Genomic DNA, 27,455 nt, shown 5'->3' on the forward strand with positions numbered 1-27,455 from the left:
CTCATCAGAATTATATTTTACACACTGAGCTTAGTCTGAGAAAAAGAAGCGTGTCATCAGACCAGCATGGGCTCCTTAGGTACTAGATTCCGAGAATCTACATGTCGGCCAACCCAGGGTCCTCACATAAATAACCAATTTGTCCAAAGTGGACTTTTCAAATCCCTAGTGGATGTCACTTGTGATAGTGATTGGACAGAATTTGAGTGGCTTCTTGAACTGAGCTTTGATTGCGAATAGGCAGATGAAAGCAAGAGTCTATCTGGACATACAAAAGGCTTCATTCTATAAATATTTATTTCCTATCTTTGTATTCTATGTATTATTAAGTTAACATAAACAGCATTAACACAACTATTTCAGGTGTCAGAGCTGGCTCATAAACTCAATGAGAACCCAGAGAAATGCTTTGTTTATGCCGCAGTCCAATGTTTCTTGTCAACTGTTTTTCTTCCTGATCAATACACAGTACTCCTGCCTCATATCCTTGCATAGGAAAAACAGCCTAGCTGTTTTCATGGGGATTTCAAAACTATAGCTTACCAAATGTATTTTACAACTTCTTTTGATGAACTATGGTGGCCATTCATATCAAGCCAGACAAGGATATTCATCTCCCCTATTATCACAGAGCTCTTGAATAATATCCCATAAAATACGGAGGACCATCACTTCGGAATAGCAGTCCATTCATCAAAACCGGTCCATCACTATCAGTGTTTCTTTTTTATATCATCATGTTAAGGAAATAAATATCCATAGTATTAGGTTAAATTGAAAATCCTAGAGGGGAGGTTTAGTATAAACTGTTGGGATTTCTTACCTCTCATGCCCAATCCCTGCTACTATCCTTTCTCCAAAGATTTCTTGTGACTGTATGTTATCTAACTGGGATGTAATCCTAGTGAGAGATGAGTAAGAAATTAGAAAGAGAGGATTAGGAGAGGATGGGAGGATGAAGAGAGAAGTTGACTTCATGTTTGGAGGTTTTAGAAACGTATACAAACTATACAAATAAGTCTAGAATCTAATTCTATGTATGTATTTTGATAATAAATATATTTAATCCAGTGCATACAGTATGTACACGTCTCAGGGCAGTGTAATGTTTGGAAAAAAGATCAACTGACATACCTTTGCTGTTTTGTTTAAAAGAATGATCAACAGCTAAAAACAGCAGTTATGAGCGGGAAACTTAAAATAACCTCCGCAGGATAATCTTAAAAGAACAGATCACGACAAAGAGGAAAACGTGTAGAGAATAATTACACTTCAATTAAAGCCACAGTCCCTTATACTTCCATTGATTTCAACTGATGAGAAATATTCATACACTTTGAAGAATACAGTATAACTTATTGGTATTAATAATCATGGTTTGAACGTACTATGCAATCTAAAAAGGTTTGACCATCTTACTGCCAATGGACCAGTCATACATACACATAGATCATCATAACATCCTTGTGTATACTGTAGGCAACTCCTATATCTCTTTTCAAGATGTTGAAATACAATACAGATTTAACATCAATAACATGAAAATACAAAGGAATACATATTCCAATCCATGTTAGGGTTGCTCAGCCTTTTGTGATCTTTATGAATAAGTAAAATAAAATGCAGGCTGAAAAGTATTGTGCAGATAGAATAACATAATACAGACAAATACATTTGGTAGTCACTGTAAACTTCAGACAATATGACCGCTTTTAAAGTTTCCTATGAAGATTTGAATAATCTTCCTCAATATTATTCATTAAGAAATTGCTCTGAGGGGAAAATCGCTAACTAACCAATATTCTTTTTGCTAGGGAATAGAAATGTCTTTGAAAATTAAAATCTTTGATTTGATTCAAACTCCATTGAAAATCCTCTCGTTTAGTATCAGTGCTCTCGTCAGTGCTCTCGTTATGTTGTTTTCCTTCTGTCACAAAAGTAACGTGAGGTTTTGGATCCATAAAGGAGGACTAATCACAGCTTTATGCTATTGAAGAACAGGTGGTAACTGCCCTGCAGGCTGCACTAAATCTTGGTGGGGAGGTATTGTATGACAAAACATGTATTTAAGAAAAGCTACTAATGTTTGTTACAGCAAGTGCTACTGTCAAGAATTTAGATTGTATGAACAGCAATAATAATTATGTAGAGTTACGTGGCTGTGTTTCAGAGAATAATCTGTGTAGGCAAATTTGAGGGGTGTAGGCTAAACAAGGAGGCAGAACCATACCAGTCACAGAAAATAATATCTTCGATGAAAAACATGTAAACAAAACTAGATTTCCCTATGCTTTCTATCAGAGTGGAAGCAAAAACGCACTTACACACAACTCCAATCATGCATATTATTGTCGCCGGAACTGCCAAACAACATCCTTGAAAGAAACCACAACAGTCCTTCATATGACAAAAACAAATAAACAAGACAACTGAAAAATCTAACCACGTCCCATTATTCATCAAACCCACTCTCTCTCACCACAAGCTCGACTGGCAGCTTATGAGTCTCAGGATCTGTGTTCTTGGACAGAAGGGGATGTGGAGGGTCTCCAGTCCTGGGCTGAGCTGGGTCCTTCCAGGGGCAGCGGCAGGGGCGTTCACAGTTCAGCAGTGAATTCCCTCCATGGATTCAGGTGGCCATTTTGAAGCTGAAGGCGCAATCAAGTCTGGCATCTGAACTTAGCGACAATCAGAGTCACCAATACTGTGAATCTCAGGACTGTCTCTCCCCCTCTCTTTCTCCTGCCATCCACCCATCTCTCTCTTTCTCTTCACTTCTTTTTCTCTCTCTCTGCCTCTCTGTCACTCTTTGATTCTCTCTCAGATGTTTTCCAGGACATCACAGGGGACGTAGCCTCTCTTCTTTCCACTGGCTACACAGATGAAGCCACCATGCTCATCCTCACTGCTCACACAAATCTGGGGGACCAAGATAAAACAAGAGCCTGTCAAGATTAAGAATATCTTTTTTCTGTCCACATTAAATCAAATTAGCCGCTGACCATCCAGAATCATATCAATAATGCTCATGAGTAACCTTTGTGTGTGTGTGTGTATGCGTGTGTGTGTATGTATGTTCAGGGACAGTTTCAAGCTGATGTTGTTTGTGTTTGTGTGACTGGAAAAAAACTGAGAGGCTTGTCTGAGGTTATGGACTGAACTTCAAAGTATTTGACTGCATCTCTATTGGGGTTACTGGCCTCATCTCTCCCCAGAATGCACAAACACCCACATAGCATTGAGGGGGAGACCGAGGGAGACGGATCAGAACTGGGAAAGCCATTTGCTATGCCAAAACCAGAATGCCATGGTTACTGTGTAGAAGGGACTCTCGATTGGCCAGCTCAGGTCAAGACTTTGATGTGAATGTTCTGGGGAGGAAGTCTGTGGAGATGTGCGCGGCCAGCGGGAATCGATGAGAAGAGGAGGAGGTGGAGCGTGTGAGTGTCTGACTGCTGTAGAGGCATGGTCGACATGAGAGGGTCTAGGGCTTAACGGATGTGCAGTACATTTCCTGCAAATCACCTTCATGGTTATGTGTGTAGTCATTCTGAGGCTAATAAGACTTATTGGGTACCTGTCCTTCCTTCAAGGTGATCTGACCCTGCTCCTTACAGCCGATGAACGTCCGGGTGCACCTGAATACTCGATCCCCCACCCGAACCTGCTGAGCAAAGGATGATGGGAAGAAGCCGACCCTGTCCTCGATGAAGCCCTGGTAGAGCAGTCCAGAGATGAGACAGGAAACCAATAACCTGTTACATTTATTTATTCAAATTATTATTCATTTAGCAGATGCTTTTACCCCAACATTCACCGTGATGAGTTGCGTTCCCATTTCCCATGATCACATCCACAGAACAAACGAGCGTAGCGGCGAAGAGGTCGAGCAGATGCTGCGTAAGGCAGTCACCTTTATCATTTGTAGCACCTATATATAATGCACGACTGAGGCGTACATGCTAAATCAGCTTCCTGTCTTTTGAAACAAAAGCATCGGGTGTGCTCTGGTGTCCAAGCAGCCCAGATGGGCCCCCCCGGCCACGCTGTATTTCCGCCTAATCTGTCAGCGACAACATCAATGGTTGTGGAGATGTATGAGTCTGTTTGTGGTCTGATAGAGAGAGACGCTGGCTCAGCCCAGCCCCCCTCTACCCCCTCAGCGCCCCCAGAGCCTCACCAGCCTCCCACATTTGTCTGTCGCCCGTCTCAGTCCCACTGCTTGCTGTCTTCTTCCTACAATATATCGCTCTGAATCTCTCACCTGGTTTTCCTCAATGCAGACCCAACGTGGCTATTTGTGTTTACAACTTGCTACATCCACAACTGGTCATTTTAAAGCATACTGCCTGATCTAACAAATACAGGGTCTAGAAGTGTTGATAATGCTATTAATGGCAGGTGATGGCTTGATTATTGGTTGTTTGATGATAACACACAACGATATGGCTGATTGCATGACTGCACAACTGCAGTACATCTCTGACAAGCGTACCTTCCACCAGTCGTCGTTGGAGTCATCTGCCAGTACGATCCTGTCACCAGGACTGCAGAGGACAAGAGCAGAAGAGAACAAGAAAAACCATAAGACATATGTTCTCACTTCCTGACTCATGTAAAGAGCCAATAAGCTGTGCTAAGGGTTGCAGGCCTTTCCTGTTCAGACCACACTTGTTACGGGAAAACCCAAGGCCCTTTGCATCCTCAAGCGAGTTAATCTCATGTGTCATGACTGGCATCCATTCAAAGCCTCAGGGTATTTTAGACCAATGAGAATCAGTGAATCAGTGAGTGACTGGCAGAAGTGTGATTCGGGTGCTGGTGTGTTTCCTGTCATTCCTCTGGTGAGCCAATTAGGAATCTGTTGCTGGGAATACTCTGCGTGACTCATGGAGACACAGCGAATGTCTCCTTACAGCAAATGAGGCCTTAATGAAAATATATTGGACATGATTAGTGCATTGCTACACTGAAAGGTGCTGTTTAACTTTCTTTGCCAAAGAGTAGAAATAAGAATGTAAATATTGAATGCCCTTTAAACTAAGAAACAAAGCCTGACATGCAGAACATACTGAATTATGGTAATGAAAAAGGTTCAAGGCAAGAGCATATCTTCAAACATGTTTAAGATGTTGAGCCTATTGTGAGCCATCCTAGTGGTAATTCATTTACCACTGCTGTAGTACGTAACTCATTACCATAAGAGTATAACTGAATTCATTACCATAAGAGTGTAACTAAGAATAATGGAACTACAGCCAGAATGTAATTTCAAGCCTGATTTCCCAGCTTCAAACATCCAGCACTCTTTTATAAGTAGTTATTATTTGTTATTTTTTCCTTTACTGCTTTTTTTTAGGCTGTCTGGTGATTGATTACAGGCATAATGTGAGACCTTGAGACAAGGATTTTCTTAGACAGGCTTTAAAAGATGCATCTGTAACTGTCCAGGAGGTGTCTGATGACTGGACTCCTACTGTGACTGTCAATGAATATCAGATGAAGTGAAGGTAACTTAAGACAGTGTGCAGATAAAGGAGAAAGATCAAGGGGGGGAAGAGGAGGATGAGGAAGAGGAGAAAGGAGGACCAGGAAGGGGAGACGGCAGGAGGAAATATAGGGAGGAGGATGAGAATTATATTGGAAGAGGAAGTGAAGAGAGGAAGAGAAGAGAGGCAAACAAAGGAGAAGTAGGGGAAGGAGGATGGAGGAGAGAGGAGAAAGAGGGTAGAGGAGGGTGGAGGAGGAGAGTGGAAGTGGACGAGAGACGAGGAGAGAGGAAGATGAAGCGATTGACAGCAGAGACATTGCATGGTCCTGGTCCAAGGTCTGCCTGGGTTAGTGAGAGGAAGATGAACAAAATGGATAGTTAGGCCCAAGGGCTGTTCAGACAGAAAACAAATGTTCTGTTCTCTCAGTCTGATTTTCAAGTCCAATAAAAAAAAGTCCTGACTGCACACCATCATATAATGGGGAAGATGGCAGTCTTTGAAAGATTATAAAATGGTCTGAACACAGGTGAACCTGCTCCTCTGCGTCTATCTGGTCATCATCTATCCTTGATGTGACATCACTGGCATCAAGCCCCCAAGGTTATGGAAATTTCTCTTTCTCTTCTATTCTTTACTGTTTCTATTTCTGCCACATTGGTGCATGCACACACACACACACACACACGCACACACAAACAAACACACACACACATACACACACACACTTACTATACAGACACACAAACACACCACACAAAAACAGAAGACAATCAGATTATCATGAATAACAAAGGTAGGTATTAGAGAGGACACTGACAAAAACAGGATATCTATTCTCCAGTGACTGCAACATTCAGCTTATGCCTGCCTGCTTATTGCTGCAGGTAAACACACAGTGTGTGTTCTGTATTCAAGGAGAGTCTGAGGTGATTGCTGCTATCACTAAACGTTTACAGAGAAACAAGCAGGAAACAGTCAGACTATGGCCATTAAAAACCAATCCACCGTCCAGGGCTGACAGAGAAAAGTCAAACACAGCCTTTATTTGGCTGCAGCAGATAGAACTGTTTGACCGGTCCAGTCCCGCAGATGGTGATAGACACTGCAGAAGTGTGAGACAGTTTTTTTGCTGTTTGTTTGACAGCAGATTATAGCGTTAAGCTCTGTCTGGTGTGCTTTCTGACTGACTCTTACCCGTCTATTGTAACACCTGACTAGTGTACAGTACAAATGTGTATGTGCATGTACTGTCTGTATGCCTGTGAACTGTACTGTCAATGTGTGTTTGTGTGTGCTGTTTACAGTTTGAATATGCATGTGCGTGTGTACTGTACGTGTGTGTGAGAGTGTGTGGGTGTGTGTGTGTGTGTCATGATGTGTGTGTGTGTACTGATTGCCACTGACCTCATCTCCAGGTCCTGACTCTCCTGTGGAGTGAATGTGTACAAGGCCACATAGGTATTGAGTTGCAGGACGTCCTTTCTCAGATGCCTACGCTCCTGTAGCAAACACACACACGCATGCAAGCACACACACACAAGCGTACAGTTACTACAGTACATTCATCACAGTACAGAGGTGAAAAACACGGTAGAGATAAGAACACAACATTCCTAATGTCAATGTTAAAGTTAACTTTTAGTTCATTTTATATAGTACATTATACAGTAATTTATACAGTAACAACATCAATTTTACTATACAGTAATTATCATGACGTTATACGGGTATTATTTACAATCAAATATCCAGCCGTCCATTGTCTGGATAGACAGAAGGAGGCTTGCTCAGGTTCTGCCTGAGCAACCTGCGGAAGTTTCTGGAGAACTTTTATCACAATAATGAGTGGGAGACAAAGCCTCAGAAGACTCTGTTTTCATTAGAATATAAACCCCGGAAATTAAGAGGGAGAACGCGAGGGTGGAAGAGAGGGAGAGAGGATGTTGTTGAAGAGGTGTTAACACAATTAACAGATATTTTGGTGTCTCCGTCTGACTGCATGCACTCACACCTTCAGGCACTTTCCCACTCTGTCACAATCATCTCCAGAACACTGACCTCCAACTACACTGAGATGTAGTTGAAGAAACTGTGGTAGATGTATTTTGACATGTGTCAATGTCATTTGCATCTATTTAGGAAGAAATCCTAAAGAAATAAAACCCTAAAGTCTGTTTCATTGACGCTACGGTAGATGCTACAATGATGGAGTGTCCTGAGTAGCCACTATACAAGATGGCCTCTATTCCTCTAATAGGTGGGATAGTGGCTGCTTTGTCTGATGGGATGCACAAGGCTAACTGTTCTTGTGGCCCAGGGTGAGTCATCCACACACACACACACACACACACACATCCACACACTCACACATCCACAGCCGACCATAGACTATCCATTATCTATTACAGCAGGATAATATCTCTACAAGGGCATCCACTTTAATCCCTGTGTTTGACAGATAGAGAGAGCAAATGGGTAAGAGAGTAAAAGAGAGAAAGAGAGAGAAATAGAGAGTGTTTGGTCTTGTATGGTGGATATCTAAATCAAAGCTTTTTAGAAATAATCTAGAAATTATTTGAAGAGTTGCAAGCTTTACAATGTATTTTTTACATTTTTTTTATTAATAGCTTTTTCATTACAGAAGACATCTGGACATTTTAGAAGAGGTGTTGGCTGAGACAATTACGAATTTTAAAGACTCAAGAGGCAGTCCGTGTGTGATTGGTGTGTCTGAGTGTGTTTCTGTCTGTGTGTGTTTGTGTGTATGTCTGTTTGTGTGTGTGTCTGTGTGTGTGTTTGTAGCTCTCCTTCAGAGAGAAGCCTGTGAGCTCCCTGTGAAGCATATGGTTTATTCTTCAGTTCATTACCCTGAGTCCATTTCACAGTCTGTCTGTCTTTCTGCCTGTTTCTCTGTCTGTCTGTCTGTCTGTCTGTCTGTCTGTCTATCTGTCTGTTTAGTTGCCTGCCTGTCTGGTTTGTTGCCTGTTTTCTGCTTCTCTGTCTACATGCCTGTCTGTCTGTCTGGCTTCAGGCAGACAGACAGCCTCCCTCCAGCAGTGCTTGGCCCAGGAAGATAAGACTGCCTGCGAACACACTTGAAATGTCTCAGATATAGCTGACCTCAGGAGATAGAAGCCAGAGATTAGTGTGTGTGTTTTTGTGTTTATATCTGTGTGCATGTGTTTACAGTATGCCCTTACATTTGTTGTGTATCTTTCTTATTTGCACTTTTTCTATGTGCTTGTGTTACTTTCCGAAGTTGACATTAAGGATAAACAAGTAGGACTATTTATAAATACATGTAAATAAGATGGCCAATAAGGAACACTTTTAAGTTCTTCACACTACTATAGTATACCACACTGACAGCACAAAAAGAGAGGCTCAAACTGGTCTCTGTACGGAATTTTGCCATGAAACATTCATTATTTCACTCTTTGAGCTGATATTGAGTTTGCAATACTTGGCCAATTTCCACCGAGACGTAGCCATGAATTATGTACAGAGAGTCAGAGCAGCACGTAGGAACTAAATATTGCACAGAGCAGAGCTGGATATATAAACACCACCGGGGTCAGAACCTGGTGCTATCCGTGTGTGCCTGTGGCTTAGGGAGTGGAATGAAAAGAGGCAAAGTGACCAGGGCATGGCCAGAGGGAGCAAGAGAGACCAGGGCATGGCCAGAGGGAGCAAGAGAGACCAGGGCAGGACCAGAGGGAGCAAGAGAGACCAGGGCAGGACCAGAGGGAGCAAGAGAGACCAGGGCAGGACCAGAGGGAGCAAGAGAGACCAGGGCAGGACCAGAGGGAGCAAGAGAGACCAGGGCAGGACCAGAGGGAGCAAGAGAGACCAGGGCAGGACCAGAGGGAGCAAGAGAGACCAGGGCAGGACCAGAGGGAGCAAGAGAGACCAGGGCAGGACCAGAGGGAGCAGGAGAGACCAGGGCAGGACCAGAGGGAGCAAGAGAGACCAGGGCAGGACCAGAGGGAGCAAGAGAGACCAGGGCAGGACCAGAGGGAGCAAGAGAGACCAGGGCAGGACCAGAGGGAGCAAGAGAGACCAGGGCAGGACCAGAGGAAGAGTCTGAGGGAGAGAGAGACCAAGTCAGGACTAGAGGGAGAGGGCAGAGGCAGAGAGACAAGGCCTTTGCCTCTAACTCATGGGAAATTCAGCAGGGATGGAGTCAGGCCAAGTGTAGCCTGCTGATGAACACACACTAGAATCTGGTTCAGGATCAGTCCTCAGGATAGCAGAGTAGATTGGTCAGCTAGCCAGTATAGTAAAGAGAATACTTACAAGCTCTCACACCAAAACAACCCTTCACCTTCCCCATCCCTGAACTCTATATCCACAGTCTTCCAACACTGCTGTAAACAAACTCCTGAAAACTTCACACCAAGAAGTTTTGGATGCACCAAAGAGTTAAGAGTAAAGTTGTCCAAGAAGTGTGTAGACTGCTGATGCGGACCAGACTGAGCTGACAAACTTAACAAACGCGAAGAGTCAGCGTTTTCCATTTCCATATCAGAAGTTGAGATGATTTGTCAGTTGACGCTGGCAGTATTTATACCGGTGTTTTATTTGGCTGCGGTGTGCTCATTGCGTTTTCTCAGGGTCATAAAAGAGCATGCTCAAGACAAAGGGGCTGTCTATAGACAAGGAGGCTCGCCACCCAGGTCATTTGTGTTGTCATGAAGCAGTGTTAGAATCAAAGGAATCTTTATTTATGCTTGTGTGTTCTGCTCTGCCAACCTTGCAAGCATATGAAAACACCAGGCCGTCTCACAAAGAAGGAGAGGTATATCATGGAATCGACCTCTCATTCACTGGCTTAGTCCCTAAACCTGCTCCACAGTATATTTGCACTTTGTGAGTGAAGCGTAACCGATTAAATGGTTAAAACTCACTCCAAGTTATTTGAGTGATCACTAATGCACACAATATGGACCAGCTTGGTGGAGCAAGGATTGTAGAGCTAGCTTTTCAGTGGCGTGAATAGTTAAAGAAGTGTTTATAGAGGTGGTCGCTGCGTGTTAATAATACATTGAATAGTAATAGTGAATCGATGATTTACTGTACATTGTGAATACATTTCCTTTCTTGAATATGGTTCATGTAATGAGTGTTGAGCTTCTCACCGGAGACTCCTCTGGCCTCCTCTCTGGTAGATGGTAATGTTCTGTGCCGTTCTCCACATCTGAGAAAACTGCAACAAAAAAAGAAACATTTATTAAACACAACTTAAACATTTGAAAATAACACTTTGATAATCAATACAACAACAGATTTGACTGAACCCTGTCAGTCCTTGGGGTTCTTACGTAATACAAAAAGCACTAAAGCCATAAGGAGACAGATTGGTGATAGTTTCCCCCTGTCTGGTACTGGTGTCTCCATATGGGAGGAGAGAGACCAGTGCACACAGGCTGCATATGAGAAGTAGAGTACCACATGGGTTTGATATCTCTCTTCCTTCTGGGTCTGGTTCTCTTTGATATGTATTCATCATCTATGTAAACCTCGAGAGAATGTTTCTGACTGACACGATAGTGAAGATCCTGGAGACGAAGCCAGCACAAACAGAGAGTGTTCCCTACAGAACACAGTTCTGTCATCAGAACACTTTGAACCAGAGAGATGTCAATACGGCGTATGTCTCAGTGTGCACCGATACAATCTCTCTGTGTGCTGCATGATTGGATGAACAACACTGCATTGTGTCCTGACACACACACTCTCCTCACCATCATCGCTGTGTTTCCTGGTGAGTTCGTGCCGGCTACTGTGTGCTGTGGCCTCCTCTGGTACCTGGGCCAAGTCACTTGTCTACACACACACACACACAAAGCATAAATAAACGGATCATTAAACACACCATAATATACCATAACATAGCATACCATGTGTCTATTGATAAACAAATAGAGCGGTGTTCCATTGAGCTTATTTCATTAACATATACTGTATGGTTTACGCAGTTCAAGCATTCAGAATGTCTTGATCACGTATTTTTTACTTGCAGCCAAACGTTCACAGAGTAGTAACAGCAGTCAGTAACCATTATCGGAAACCTCGCTGTGGTCACATTGTCCCTGTGTAGAGTGCAAGCCTGCAGTATAGCACAGCCACTCCAGAACAACTGCTCTTGGCAGTTGTTCTCTGAGGTGTCCTGTTGAGGGAAGGACTGATTCAAGCCTCAGATCCCGTTTCTATGTGATGGAGTCTGATAAGCAGTGATGGGGGCTGAGGTGTTTACGTTCTCGGAGCGTATCCCTCCCATTTAAAGAGCAGGGCTCTGAGCAGTATATCTCAGGGCCAGGATGGCAGTGTGTTCCTGTCCCCTCAACATCTCCCTGAGCAGACTGAGACTGCCTTTCTTGGTCGTGTTCAGACCACCCAGGCCGGGGTGTCCTGTCTGGGGTGAAATGCTCTCTAGCTGGGTCTGGAGGAGGGAGCAGGGACACAGACTGAGTAACCACTTTTCCAGCATAACAGTCACGAGTCTCAACCCAACCCTAATCCCAACCCAACACCTTCACACAGGACAAGACCAATCAAACGTGGCCACTGTATTGAAAAGGGTTTCTCTAACCCAAAACCAAGCCTGCTTGGCAAACACTGATTTCCATGTGATCAAAAACAATCTTGACGGTGAGATTAAGACCAGTTAAAGGGATAGTTCACCCAAAAGAAGTGACTGATCGTTGGTCCTTACAGAGTTTCCGTGTGGTGATTCTGATCCGCTGGGTCTCTTGTTCTTCTGTGCCAGAGATGTCCCAAACCTCAGAGCTTCGTACACTGGGTCCACCTTACTGCCACAAGCTGCAGGGACATGGCATCATGGAAAATAAACATTTAAAACATCCATCCATCATGTAAAACCATGATGCTCTTACTAAGTAACAGTTTAAAACGGTTGCCAAAAAACCTTTGTTTATCCTAATGGTTATCGAATATTTGTAATTGAAGCATCATTTTACAATCTATGTATTCATGTTAGGTGTCTTTGATTTAAATATGCAAAATCATACAATATTGTATAGTGTTGGTAGTGTACCATTTTGTCAATCATTCTAGAAATGCTGTGGAGAGATAATAAGTAGGAATGAGAATGTGTGAGGGAGACAGCAGAGAGAAAAGTCCTTACCAATGGGCATGACTTCCTTAATGCAGCCAAACTGTTCCTGGATGAGCAGTGGGGAGCTGTAGTAGCGACGAAAACCCTTAGGCTGCGGAGGGAACAGAGGGAGAGGGGTGGAGAGAGAGAGGGAGGAGCAGAGAGGGAGAGAAAGAGAGAGACAGAGACAGCGAAAGAGGCAAAGATAGAGAGAGAAAGCAGCAAAGATAGAGAGAGACAGACAAAGATAGAAATAGTGGGGGTGGTGAAAAAGAAATAGGGAGAAAGAGGGGAACAGAGAGAGACAGAGATGGGAAAAAGGGGGTGAGAGGAGTTACACAGACTGAAAGATCAATACACACTCCCACAAACACCACATTAACATCCCTACATGACCTTGTTTCTCTCTCTACTCATTTCCACACATGGACAACAGTAGTGGCCTGGGTGTCTGTATGGAACTGCATTCTGCAAGCCGACACTGCAACAGGGTTTCGTTGAACAAATGGCCATGGTAGACTCAATTTTCCTCCTGGCCATTTCAACATTATTTTCTACACTGGTGCCACGTATAAGAGATAATACTGGTTTCTTGAACAACCTGGAAAGTGACATGAAACAAGCACAGCAGTGTTCCGTGATATCTGCACTGTGTAAGGATGCTTAAGCAATGAAGAGTGTTACTGTAGGATCAGAAGTAGATGAATCCTTCAGGAACTTAGTTGTTGAAGTTGTGAAGTTGTGTAATGTCTGTGTGTGCGTGTGTGTGTTGAAGTAAATTGATTTGGAACAACCAACTAGATGGGCTTTAAAGGGAATGGCTGTAAACTATCTGTATACTATCTGTACAGTTACATAATGTCCATTAAGGTTGCATGAGCACAGGACATCCAGATGTTGGTGATTACAGTTTGTCTAACTGTGATGTGTCGTGTCATGTGTTTTCCCTGTCTGGCCTACGGTTCAAAATAAACTTAAATCCTAAACATGATTCAGAACCCATCTCTCCACTCACTCTCATTTGATTCTATTAAGAGACAAGACCACTGGAAGAAAAGCCTTTAACCTCATACACTGTAAACAGAATATAAACCAGGCGAGAGCTGATGAATGAACTTGACATGCAGGATCACTACAAAAACAAACACTCTGAGTGTCGTATTCATCATTTTCTCGGCTGAATTTACTTTAATGCTGATTTTATGTAAAAAAGGGTGTTTTATATTGTCCATGCTGTACAGTATACTGGCTGTTATATTTGTGTGTTTCATGTCCATGTTTAATTTCTGGGTTTGGATTCATGAGATTTGCAATTAGCACAGGTGTCTCATCATATACTGTACAAACACACAGGAGCTCTTCAGACTTTGACAAGTTTGTTTACATTTGCAGTAATCAATGAAAGGGTTGGTGCAATCTGCATTGCTAATCTGCTTTGATTAATTCTCCAATTGCCACGACTCATGATGAGAAGCTAAATTAAGAAACCCTTGAGCTCCATAAGCACCCCTCAAATCCTGCGATATTAGACCGTCAGAGGAGAGCTCATTACGGGCAAGGTTAGGAGAGACACGTTTGTTGTGCGACGTGATGGCTGGTTCAGCCACTGAGATTGGTTTTTACAACAAGACGGAGGTTTAAGTCAGTATGAGTGATGGCAGTGGTGCCTAGTGTTCTGCAGTTTGTATGGTATTATGTTTGGAACTTGAAAATAGCAATAATAAACAGTATCTGAATTATTTTCGCATTGACATCAAGTTATGAAAACAAAGAATTGTCCCCTCTGAATAACTATTCCATACAGAACCCTTTTTTAAGGTCTGTAAAGCTCCATATATTTCCATTGGCAAACACTGAGAACAATTTAGGTTTCCAAACAGCACCTAACAAAGCTGAAAGAGGTAATACTGTATGTGGAACCTTAGGATTCTAACGTAGATGGAACTTTTTCATTCAACTTTCAACTGTTTTCCAGAGGATTCTTCCAAGGTTACAAAAAGTTCCATGTAGAACTCTTATGTTCTCAGAGAGTTGTGAATCACGCAGCTGTAAATCATGTAGCTTTTTAACTACCCACTTGTGTTGCATGGTTTGAATGATGTTTTTTAGCTTCATATGTCTCCAAGTTGCGGCTCATTTCATAATGCCAGAGTCCGCTTTTTTGTCTTTGACCAAATCCTCTCGCCAAGAGAAATAAGCAGGATTCAAGAAATACAGCAATCTAAATTTAGAGGTACTTTAATTTAGTCCTAATCTACAGGGAATAATTCTCTTTTTAAGCGTCACCCCTCAACCTAATTTTCCACTCCTGAAAGCTGATCCAATCTCTGCACAGCTCCTCCCTAAACCCTCTGTTATAAAGAGAAAGAGAGAGAAAATGATGTTATTCTCATGGATGGGCTGAACAAGAACAAGCTCCTTCCCCTTCCTGTCTTTTCCAAACATTCCCATTCAGTTTTTTTTCTAACCTTACGTACAGCTTTTGTATTTAACAAGATTCCCAGCCAGGGGCGATTCTAGGGTCAGACCTTTAGGGGGGCTCTGCCCCCAATGAGAATGTGACATCTGCGCCATGAAATGAACTACCTACTTCTTCTCCTCTTCTTAAAGGTGCATGGCGACACTGGATATTAAACCTGTTTAAAGCCCTTTGAACCTGTAATTGTTTGTCATCTGTCACTAACAGACACATTTGCAAACTCTTACGTTAGAGCACGAAAGAGCATTTAAGAAAATAATAATTCATAATATTTAATTTTTGTAATTTTTTTATTATTATTGTTTTTAGGGGTGCTGAGATGAAATTTAGGTATGCTTGAGCACCCCTGAAAAGAGTCTAAAATCGGCACTGTTCCCAGCTATTCCTATTGTCTCAGAAGTATTGCCAGCTATCACACAATGTACCCCTGGCCAGTCCCTGTCATTCCCAGGGACACCTGTCACAGGAGTGACAGGAGAACCAGAAGGTCCCACACTGTTTCATTGATTCATACATTCAGTCCACCCACCCAGTCCTCCCAAACCCCCACTCTATTTTCCGTATGGGACGTTCGGTTAGACGGCGTGTGGGAGGCAAATAATGACGGATGAATCTTGGCACCAACGGCAACCGCCATCATCAACGAACACACCCCGCCCACCTCTGAAACAACTGGACAATCACAAGCCTGCACGGCTTCATTAATATGCCACCCCCCAGTTCACACTCTTGAGAGGGAGAGGTGATAAATTGCAAGTAACACACAAGGGGGGAGGGGGGGGGTGGAAAGAATAAGAGGAGGGAAGGTAAAGGAGAAGAGGTAGAGCGGAGAAGCGAAAGGAAGGAGAGGGAGACAGGAGGAGAGGTAGATATGAGGTGAGGTACAAAACAGGAGAAGAGGAGAGGTAAAGAGGGAGAGGTGGAAGAGGAGAGGTGGAGAGGAGAACTTGCGCCGGGCTAAAATGAGACCTGCCATGTCTCTGTCTGCGTTGTATACCACTGTTATCTCTCACATCAAAGGCAGTGCGGCTGGTACTGTAAACAAAGCCGCCGGCATTCTGGTGTAATCATCGTTCATCCAAGTGCACAGGCACCTTTTCAAAAGAGCATACACAGTATCTAATAACTTTGAAATGTCTGTGTGTGGTCATCATAAGCCTCTGTGTGCGCTCAATATTGACCCTGTTTAAAGCATCCTGCGTGCCAGCGCAGCGGGAGGTGGGAACCACGACTTGCCAGATCATACGTGTGTATCTGTGTGCGTGAGTATGTTTTCGCGTGTGCCTTAAGGATAATTTCCTTTGCATCCGCAGTGTCCAAACGATGAGCCTGAGTGAGCTGAATGAGGACATCTGCCACCGTGAAGCAGTACGAATAGCACTGATGCCTATTAGGCAAGCGTCTGATATTGTGAATGATATTGATCCTATTGGTCGTAATGATGACTGATGGGAGAGGATAGTGATGGTCAGCGTGGGTCTCACCAGTTTTCCCATGCAGCGCTGGATTCCAACGCCGTTCTCACACTTGTGGTGGATGCTCATCTTGCAGGCCTTGCAGCGGAGGCCGTGCTTTGCCGTGTTCCCTGCCAGAAACACCACGTGCTTGGCTGTGGTACCTGTCAGCGAGAACACAGGCACACACACACACACACACACAGAAACACAGGATGTCAGTTGATTTAGTTAACTACTCCAGGAAAGCGACGTAGACACCGAATATATCTATTCTTGTTCTCTTTCAAATGTCACACATTTCAGTTCAGACGCACAGCTTAACCCGCCTGGAGAGATGTGGAAGAAAGGTAAAAGGAACACTTTAGTAATAATCATTATTCAGTCATTACAGCCCCCCTCACACAGCTGCCAGTCTCTACCAAGCCTATCCTTCTCCTTGACCTCTCAGGAGACCAGGATGATCCACAATCCCTTTGTGTCTCATACAGAATACTCATAACCCAAACAGGAAGGAACCAATTTGACCTTTCTGCCCCAGAGAGGGCCCCAGTGTCCTCAACCATCCTGCTGTTCTTTTTTTTTAAACAGCCCCCCCAAAAAATGTAGATTTGGCGTAGATTGGACTCAAACTTTCTTTCTTTTTCCTTTCATTTGTTCTTTCTTTCTTTTCTTTCTTTGTATTCAGACAGAATCCCCTTGAGCAGCAGAATCCCTCCTGGCTCTGTGTACATCTCACACATCCATATATGAGTCACAGACGTTGAAAGTAAATGAAAATGAATCAGGTTTAATTGCATTTGGAAGTCATGCAACACTGTGTTTGTGAGCACGGAGAGAGCAAGTCTTGTTTTGGGTAGGGAAGGCAGGTGGGTGGTGAGGATAGGGGAGGGATGGGGGAGATGAGGTGATGGAGGGATGCGGGGGATAGGGGTAGAGGGGGAGGTGATAACAGATGCTCGGCACCATCTTTCTGACTGACTGCCAAATCCTAATGAAGGGAGAGGAGAGTTGATTAGTAAAGAGAAGAGAAAGGAGGAAGAGAAAGGATGAGAGGGAGCAACAATTTTCCTGGCCCGTGTTCAGATTTATTTTTCACCATTTTCCCTCGGGACCACACTGGTCAAGGTCAATGTCCCTCTTGGGTCAATCAAAGGTACAGTTCATTCACATCTTGGGATTGAACATGGTAGATCAGTGCAGTCGGTTCATGACATTAACCACGAATCCTCTACTCTAAATATAGGACCTACTTAAAAATACTACTTACCACCTACAAAATCATAAATAACCTGGTCCCTTCCTACCTCTCTGACCTCCTCCACCACACCCCTACTCATGCCTCAGATCTGTGGATGCAACCACACTGAAAACCACCAGGACCAAGTTCCTAACCTGGGGTGATAGGGCCTTCTCAGTTGCTGCACCCTTCCTCTGGAACGCTGTCCCCAGCCACATTTGACCACCCGGCCTTCATTCAAAAAGGCCCAAACCCACCTTTTCAAGCTAACATTCACCCATTTATCTCCTTTCCTTCTCTCCTTCCCTCAACTTCCATGATTCTTTGAGTTTTTAACTACCTAGTTTACTTGTCCCATGTATACATGTCATTATTAAATGATTTTAGAGCTATTTAGAAAAGTGCTGTACAAGTCTAATGTATTGCTAACAGTATTATTTGTATTACTCCATACAAGTTGAAACTGGATACCTTAACCAAGTTGCGGCAGTGTTAAAAAACAGCAATGGTACAGGCAGATGGTTCTACATGCTTCTGCTCTACCATAATAAATATCACCAGTTAGCTCTGCACTAATTTCTTATTATTGTGAAGGGAATCTACATCTGCTCCCAGGCCTTTATTGAATAATCAATGAGCACGTGTCTCTTTAGGCCCCAGGGGGTCGTGTGCATAGGCGCACACATGAAGTGTTCAACAGGCAAGCCTTGTCGGAAAAAGCCATCAGGTTGTCGTGTTTGTTTACCAATGAGGCCATGCAGGGGTGGGCATGTCTCATCATGTTGGGCATGTCGGTATGTGTGAGTGAGAGTATGAATGGGTGAATGAGAGGCAAACATTGTAAAGCGCTTTGAGTGCCGCTAAGGTAGAAAAGCGCTATATAAATGCAGTCCATTTACCATTTACCATGTTATTATGAAGAGAGGAATCAAGGTCAGGGGTCAGGCTCTTGTTGAGGGGTGAGTGTGTGATACTGATACAGAAGATTACTCTGACCAGACACCCGGTCCCTTTGTAGACAGTTGTAGACAGGAAAAAGTAACTGTTGCTCTTTCAGTGCTGTGTGACTACGCAGAGTAATTACAGCCTTGTGACCGAGGTACCGATTGCCTTCAGAGTGGTGTGGTCAGACACTGAAACCAGGGAGGGCAAACCTGGACCTCATAACCTTCTGTTGTGACACATACCGCTTTAACACATCTCATTAACAAACAACAGGAGCAGTTGATAGGGACACAGAGAAAGACAGCAACAAAGATACACTAACAACAATAACAAAACAACAACTGTTGCACTAGAAAGTGTACAGAAGAGATAGACCTGATCGATCCGTCACCTGACAGACAGGTTTCTGTGCCTGGTATTAAATACAGACCGTTTCTTGGCACTAACCAGTGAAATATTGCTAGAACTGTGCACTTCTGGTCCCTGATCATCTGCTGTACATCCCATATTCACTGTTTGTGCGTTGCTTTGGATGAAAGCTACTGCTGAATGAATAAATGCAAAAGTAAACATTTCAGCTCGACTAGCTAGACCGCCTCTTCTTTCAGTTCCAAACTAAAACTCAGCCGAACACTACTTTATTATTCTGAAGGTAACAAGCTAGAAGACTTCAATAAATGCTAGAGTGAGAGGGTCTAAATGGCCCACAGACTTGGAGCAGTAAGGTGGAGGAGCGATGTGAACCTGGGTAAGGGGTGCAGTCATTTGGTTTAAATGACTGCCGCTGGAAGGATGAACCATGGCGCCCATTCATCCAGACTCCACCATCTGAAAATGCCAGCCTTTCTGCCCTTTCAGTGGGACATGATATGAGAGTGGCTGGTCGAGATGGAGAAAAACGTGCCCGGACCTATTAACAGCAGGGAAAAGGATGATGGGAGTGGGAGTCAGGTGGCTGAGCGGTGAGGGAATCGGGCTAGTAATCCGAAGGTTGCCAGTTCGATTCCCGGTCATGCCAACTGACGTTGTGTCCTTGGGCAAGGCACTTCACCCTACTTGCCTCGGGGGAATGTCCCTGTACTTACTGTAAGTCGCTCTGGATAAGAGCGTCTGCTAAATGACTAAATGTAATGTAATGTAATGTAATGATGATGGCACTTATACCCCTCTTTGTGGCATTCTCTCTCTTGGCCTGGAAACCTTAACAGCTAATTTTTCTTTTACACAGCAGTAATAGTTTGGACAACTGCCAAACCCTCCCTCATTCTCTTTGCGCACTTGATCTCTCTCCATCTCTTACGTTCTCCCCATTTCACACATTTGTTCTCCTTTTTCCTTTCTTGCTCTCTTTGACAACTTCCCCACTTCCTCATTTTGTTTACAATTTCTCATCATCTCTCTTTCACAAACACATGCACACCAAAACACTCCACCTACAATGAGACGTATTGATCCACTGAGCGCTGTTTCCTGTCTTTATTATCTAATTTCCTGTGTAAATGACCTTCATCAGGGCCAAGGTTACTCCCCCTTCTCCTTCCGCTCCTCTTCATCACTTCTGAACACTGACCTGAGCTGCTGACTGGGGTTTATCAAGGAACTTTAATTAGTTTTCTCTGCAAATTGGATAAGACTTTATTTTACACTGCAGGGGGAAAGACACCCACTCACTTCCTTTTAATGATACTTGGTACTGGGAACAATAGCATATTTGTATGGCACCTCTGCTAATATACAAACACGTCATTATAGATAAACCATCTGTTGGAAAACTGTCTTAGTGTTAACACAGACAACACCAACATGGCTGAGTAGAAATGTGACATTGACTTACAGTGTATACCTCAAACGGGTTAGAGAGTAATTTGTTATTAGTAGTCTCGTTTAGTCTACATACTATCTCTTTAAATACTCTCTTAAATTCACATAGATGTGTACTGCACATCTATGTCCTATTTGGCAAGTAATGATGACTTACCATTGTGACCTATGACCTCAGCTGTCTGGGACATGACGCTGCTACACTGCAGGACTGAGGATCAGAACTGCTACTAAGTCTGCACATGCGGTGATCTGTCAGTCAGGGACCGTATCTGTCAGTCAGCCTGTAATCTCTTCTCCAACATCTGGATCATTATGAAACCAATTACATCAGCAACTGACTTTCATCTCTTCCTTTAGATGAGGGATCCTAGTCTCAGAAGGAAGATTAAATTGATTGGTAAAAAGGCATTGGTAAGTTACTGCTGTTGCTGTTAGGTATGTGGCATAGCATAGGACACAGACATTTACATGTTCTGCTTTATAAGGTCAAGGTTTCCTGTCACAGTCATTTTTAGACTTCTGGGCTCTTAAATGGCGTGGCTTTGAACATTCTGATTGAATAATATCTCCATATATTGTATATACTTTCTATGCTGCATAAATATATGTAGGCTGTCCCAACACACGGACACCTACACACAAAAACACACTCCCCTACGTAAAGACATACTTTGAGGACATTCTTCATGTTTAGTTGTTCTGTAAGACTTTCAGACCAGGATTAATAACCTCTTTTCAACTCTGTAAATTACTTTCCACCCTCTGATACATTTCTCATTCACTACAGAGGGAAAGGTAGACATGTCTGTATTAAGTTTTTTTTCTGGGGCTGTAATCGATAACAGAGTATCACCCTGGCCTCAGAAGATTTTTATGTCCTGTTCCTAATCTGCAGCATGCTGCTCCGTTTTGTGTCCAAGGCTACATTTGTGAAACGCCAAGCCCTTAAGTCAATTAAGACTTTCAGGGAAAACATCATTGGTCAAAGCTTATTTTCTTCGCAATCGTCTGTTTCAAGCCTGCGAGGCAAACTACACCAACATTACTTGGAGGATTTACCATCGCAGCGTTTGAAAGTGGCATGCAGCACAGGGAATTTCAACCTGCAACCTCTTGATCAGCAGGCAAATGCTCTAACCACTGAGCTATACCCTCCCTGCTACCTGACTTGGTCTTGGAGTCTTCTGTAGGCTGTTGTGTCAGACCTGTCTGTGATTTCTCTGTCAGCAGCTGCTGTGTGTCTGCTCCTGTGTGCTGCTGTTCTCCTCCATGACTCAGAGTTCGACAGAGACATCTGGAGAGCACCCCAGCCAAATTCTCTCTACTCCGAGGCTCATTAAAGAAATTGATATCTTCTCTTCCGACACACATATACACACTCATACATGCACACACACACACACACACACACAGACAGACAGACATATACACTCATACACGCACACACAGATACACATACATGTACATACTGGCACAGAAACACATTTCCACTCTCTTCTGGCTATCTCTCTCATTTGTCGAGTGGTCCAGCAGGGGTGTAGGTCCTGACCGTCACACAGATTCTCATTACCGCTGGACGGATGGAGGGAAGCACAGCATCCCTCTTCATGAGGCCTCCAGGCACTAGGGCCTTCCCACACCACACTAACTATCGCTGCAGTCAAAGACCCACTGGCTTACCCCTAAAGACACGTGAGGGCTTACATAAAAAATACAAAATCTTACATCATTCAATCTGAAGTGTTTCACCAAAGATATTTTAGTTAGCAAAATACCTTCCAATTAATCAAATGTGTAGCTCTCAATCTCTCAAATACTTCAAGGCACACAAACACCTCCCTTCCAACCTACCCAACTACCTACCTCTTTCCCTCCCTTCTAAGTTACCTACCTACCTACCTCCCTCCCTTTGAACTTACTTACCTACCTAACTCTCTCCCTCCTGTCTAACTTGCCTACCCACCTCCCTACCTCTCTCGCTCCGTTATAATGTACCTACCCACCTACCTACCTGGTTTCCTTGCTTATTTAATTATTCACAGTCCTGTCTCTTCAGCCGGCAGAAAAGCTGCAATAGCTCCAGCTGAGCAGATGGAACGGACGACCCAGGTTCCAATTCTGCCAGGAGAGAGTTACATAATCTCCCTATGATCCCACCCTACTCCTGCCTGACAAGGGGGGCTGGCCATAGTAGCCGGTCAGGAGAAGTGGAGCCTGTGTTTGGGGGACTGGAGGCGAGGGCTCAGAATGGTAGACGGAGGCTCGCGGGCCCCCCAACCTGATTCACAGTGAAGCTAACAACTTGGTCAGGCTCGGGGTCTAGGTGTTAAGTAGTTAGATATGTCAAGATTGCTGTTACTCTGGACCTGAAGGGACTGTGAGGATACAGGGAGGGAGACTGCAAGACTGTCGGTTCTAACCCGTCATTGAACAACAAGGGATGAGAGTGATGAGGTGAACAGAACTGGGAGTGATCCCAGGACAACATCTCTGGAGATGACCTAGTGTTTGTCTTTTTATGTATGCCACATAGGAAAAGACATGAAAGGGAAAATGAGAAAGTTGCTGAGAGGATTTCCATTACCTACGATCATGTGATTGCAGACGTCACAGAAGGTGGGCTTCTTGAAGATGTGCTCCATGAAGCTGTGTCCCGACGCGTCGACCTCGAGGCCGTTGCGCAACGGCGTGCGGACCGAGGAGGGTGGCGGGGCCGAGGGGATGGGGGGGGGCACAGGGGGGATGGACAGATTGGTAGCGACCGGGTGGGCTGAAAGGGAGACTACCCCACAGCCCGATAGGTGGCCCGTGCTGTTGCTGGCGTCTGAGAGCAGCTCAGTCTGGAGCTTGTTGTCACTGTTCCTCTGGAAGAAGTTGTCTGCACTTTTACTGCGCATGGTCTTGGTCTTGAAGGACAAGGAGCGCTTCATTCTCTGTAACTGAGAGAGAGGGAGGTAAGAGGGGGAGAAGGAGGCAGGGAGGCAGGGAGGGAGGGAGGGAGGGAATTGATTCACTTTGACGTAGGAGTATACATTAATGCTGGTTGTGATAAAATGGGTAAGTTAGCTTTGAGGTTTCAACTGACTTAACTGGGTCCAGGGATGCTGTAGTACACCCTCAATCTACTGTAGTCTGTCATCAAACTAATCAACAATAACCCTTTACCAGGAAATAATGTCTTTACTCAGTGGCTCTCCATTCAGGTTCAACCTCACATTTAGAAAGACAACGATGCAGATGTTCCTCTCATTGCTCTTCATTCCAAGCGACAAGTCTAGGCTATTTCTAGGGCCTGTTGGGGGGCCAGGGAAATAACCACAGCTAAAGGCTGTCTGCTGTTTTCCAGTGTGCATCCCTGACGATCCCCTACATGGAAAGGTAATAGGTTCTGTAGTTTCCTCTGGGTGGAAGATGCCCAGGCGCTGTCTGCACCACGCTGAGTAGCAATTCAACACCTCAACCTCAATCAGCCTCATTACTCATAAAACATAATGTGTAATCCCTCTGCAGGGAGCAGGGAACAGCTTCTACACATCCTCCCAAAAAGGACTTTTTCTCGACTAAAAGAAAATCCAGCTATCTCTATCGTACTCCTGACTAAACGAAACGAATGTATATTATCATTTTATGGCTTCTGTCTATGTTTAGGTCTCACGGCAACCAATTGAAGAACATTTATTTATGAATAACGGTGAGTAATAGTCAGACTGGAGGGATTCAGGCCCATTATGAACCATTGCTGATGAGGGAAATGTGTCTGGAATAGGGACCAAAACATGGGATGGACCAGGAGGTTATTTTCAGCTTTGGTCAAAAAGGCAGATCCGTTATTACTGCACCATTGTATGCATGTGTGTGTGAGTTTGTGCGTGTGTGTGTGTGATGAGACCTATCGATCACACTGGTCCATCTGGAAACAATCAATCAGGCACCCTTCCACCCACCCATCCCAACAAACGCTCACGCACACACACTATGGAAATGTGAGACTGACTTTTTAAAAGAGAGGTTGTAAAAGAGCCTTTTGCGATGGGGAAAATACTGCCATTGAATAGGCTACAATTACTTTTCTAAGGTCTGTCCTTTACAGTGGTGGAAAATGTGTTTACAGCATCTCCTAATGTTACATGCATCAAGGGAAGATTATATGTGTGAGGGCACTAAATACACTAAATACATACTTCATCTAAATAGTAAAGTAGGAGGAACTGCTGCCTTCCTCAAGGCTGTATGTACACACAAACAACAAAGCTCCTGCTACACAGTACATAAGGTGTTAGCGAAAACATACAGCTAAATCAGATGTGCATGACTTATATACAATACATGTATATGTTGGATATATACTATATTTAAACAGGCTTAATTTAGACATGGACATAATACAAGAATACACCTAGTTCCTAGTCATCACTGATGTTAAAATCTGTTGTTACAGTATGCCCTTTTCAGTTCTTTTTTAGGAGCTAAAGCTTCATGGAAGTTGATAAAGTGTCCCCTTAAAGCACAGAGTGAGGCTAATGGGTATCCAAAAGATGCACACTAAAAGCTTATTTCCTCGAACACCTTAGGGTGATATTTTATATTAAAGAGTTTTAGAATGCCACTTTTCTCTGTAAAACGTTCTTAATCAGAAGGTTGAGACCAAACTTCTTTTAATGATCTATTAGGCTATTGGAGCAACATAATTACTGTTATTTAGGTGTCTTTACCGGAAAAAAAATGAAAGAAATTGAATTATAAAACATATCTCAGTCACAGCTGAGTGGTCTTTTCTCTGAGGACTCCGCGACTGAAAGAAGGTGCAGAAATCCGCCTGCATCCAACATCTACTGCAGACTACTGGTTTGAACTACCTGTCACAAGCCCTCTCACCTCCCACAGAGCTTTGACTAAGAGCACTGAGGTGTGCACATGAGAAATGTTCAACACTACAATGAAAGGAAATACATTTCACTTGCCATCGCTGGTGTAACTGGGCTTGACTGTCTGCCAGAAAAAAGAAGATGGAAAATCTGAAGTGGTTTCTATCAAGTTTGGTGGATTTGTCATTTATGAGAGCTGTGAGGCGTATCTGAATTCTCCTGCTTACGTAGAGAGGCTTTGAGGGAGGAAGGGAAAGTAGTCATCTGAAAACATAATGTATGACCATGGTGACCTGACCGATATTTTACTTCTAATTGTAGTACTTTAGACTAGGGCTGACCTAGATAGATGGACCACTGAAAGAGACAAAATGCCCATGGCAACCCTGAACACCTTTTAAACACACAACCAGCAGCATGGAGAGAGCTCCATGCATCAAATGTATAAAAGTTCCCCTGTTTAAAGCACTTTAGTGACTGAACATATTGGTAGTGACAGACATTTGTATCATGTAGTGACTAACCCTAACACATCTGGAAACTTACCACAATCATCTACTTTACAATTTATTTGTTCCCATTTTTTTTAAATGTATCTGTATTTGGCTACTTATTATTAAGAAAGGTGGCAACAACAAAAACATCGTTATTTGAATGCAAATAGGCCTACACTGCACTATTAAATATCAAAGAATATACCAAACCAATTACAGAATGTGCAACAGGCAATAAAACATAAGAATATCCGTGTTTGAATCTATGAAAAGTTAAAAGACTATTGCCTTTTTTCTCAGTCTGACATCCCAAAACTTTACCAGTGCAGACTGACAGGTTAATTTAATATACATTTTTAAGTATTTTAGATTTAGAATTGAGGTTATGACGCATATTACTATTTAAAGAAAGGAGGAATTTTCCATCACCATATTTGCACATTTGTATAGCAATGTCTTAAGGTTTATCTATGAAAAGTGAGGTAAACCTAAGTACCTTCGTCTCCTGACTGATGCTTATTGCCGGTGACTGAGGTATGTCGTTCTGGTCCCGCTCGTTTTCATTCCCATAACTCTCGTCCTGCATGTTCCCTGGCGGAATCATCTTCTCTCCTGACAGATTAAAACGTGTTTATGTAGACTTCGGATATCCTTCTTCACTTTCATACATCCCAATTAGTTGTCTGTAGCCTATATCTTTGTAGTCTGAAAGAGTCAGTCAAATCGGCGTGCTTTTCTGTTATCTGCGACAGGCTGTTTTGTCAAGACAAAAACTGACTCCGAAAAAGAAAGCACATAAGTACAACTGTTCTAAGTAACTATGTCGGTTACATATGGATTGTAATATGCTAGCTGGACAGGCAGTCGTGATGTAAATAAGCCTGCTACTGCTCTTTTACGATACTTCAACGTTTCTATCGTCCCGCGTAATGTTCCAAGAGCCCATTCATGTCCATGCGCGCGTTGTGTCTGTCTGCTTACAAGCCTGCGAATGATATGCTAGACTGTTGCCAACTTGGTAAAGGGCGGATGGCTTTGTGCTTGTCTCCTAGTGTAAGAAGGAGGGGGCTGTCCTTAACGCGTGTTTGTGATGTTGTGGCTGCCCCAATCAGCCTTCTATTTTGTGGTGTATGTCACTATTGATATATCTGATTAGTCAGACTTTGGATCCATAAAAAGTGTTATCCTAATATACAGTTTTACAATATGGTTGTTTTGGTAGACCATGTCAATGCTTGGTTTTTGGCATTGATGAACCAAAGATATTAGCTGAAAGGATACATGTTTGGATGAATTATAGCCTATGTGTTGATGATGAGACACGTGAGATGATAAAAGATCAAACTCATTTCACCTTGGCAAAAGTCCCGATAATTGCCCTGTCACTTTCCCCAGTACCAAGGGGTATCTCGACCAAATTAGAATTGATAAAACTCTTTCAAGCAATTGGACCAAACCCCATGGCATTTAGAATAATTAATTGGTGCTCCACAATCTATTTCTGTTTTTGATTAAGTTTTTGTTAGAGAGACTGTGCAACATTAT

General features: G+C 43.3%; 1 protein-coding gene across 1 annotated transcript; it reads right to left on the minus strand.

Annotated features, from left to right (window-relative positions):
• Nucleotides 1-950: 950 nt before the first annotated feature.
• Nucleotides 951-26,901, minus strand: stac (SH3 and cysteine rich domain). Its single transcript, XM_062469885.1, has 11 exons — nucleotides 26,407-26,901; nucleotides 23,136-23,490; nucleotides 16,573-16,706; nucleotides 12,640-12,721; nucleotides 12,208-12,314; nucleotides 11,237-11,318; nucleotides 10,631-10,698; nucleotides 6,897-6,991; nucleotides 4,496-4,547; nucleotides 3,578-3,715; nucleotides 951-2,919 (listed from the first exon to the last, which is right to left on the minus strand). Exons 1-11 carry the CDS (start codon nucleotides 26,512-26,514, stop codon nucleotides 2,821-2,823), a joined length of 1,320 nt encoding a protein of 439 aa, XP_062325869.1. The 5' UTR covers nucleotides 26,515-26,901; the 3' UTR covers nucleotides 951-2,820.
• Between the last annotated feature and the right edge of the window lie 554 nt (nucleotides 26,902-27,455).

Source organism: Osmerus eperlanus, chromosome 9, assembly GCF_963692335.1.
Source record: "Osmerus eperlanus chromosome 9, fOsmEpe2.1, whole genome shotgun sequence".
NCBI classification, from domain to species: Eukaryota; Metazoa; Chordata; class Actinopteri; order Osmeriformes; family Osmeridae; genus Osmerus; species Osmerus eperlanus.

Coding starts and splice junctions, on each gene's coding strand:
- stac (XM_062469885.1), bottom strand. CDS start 26,514: ATGATTCCGCCAGGGAACATGCAGGACGAGAGTTATGGGAATGAAAAC. Junction 10,699..11,236: donor CAGGAAACACAGCGATGATG/GTGAGGAGAGTG, acceptor TTTTTGTTGCAG/TTTTCTCAGATGTGGAGAAC. Junction 2,920..3,577: donor TCACCTTGAAGGAAGGACAG/GTACCCAATAAG, acceptor TTGGTCCCCCAG/ATTTGTGTGAGCAGTGAGGA.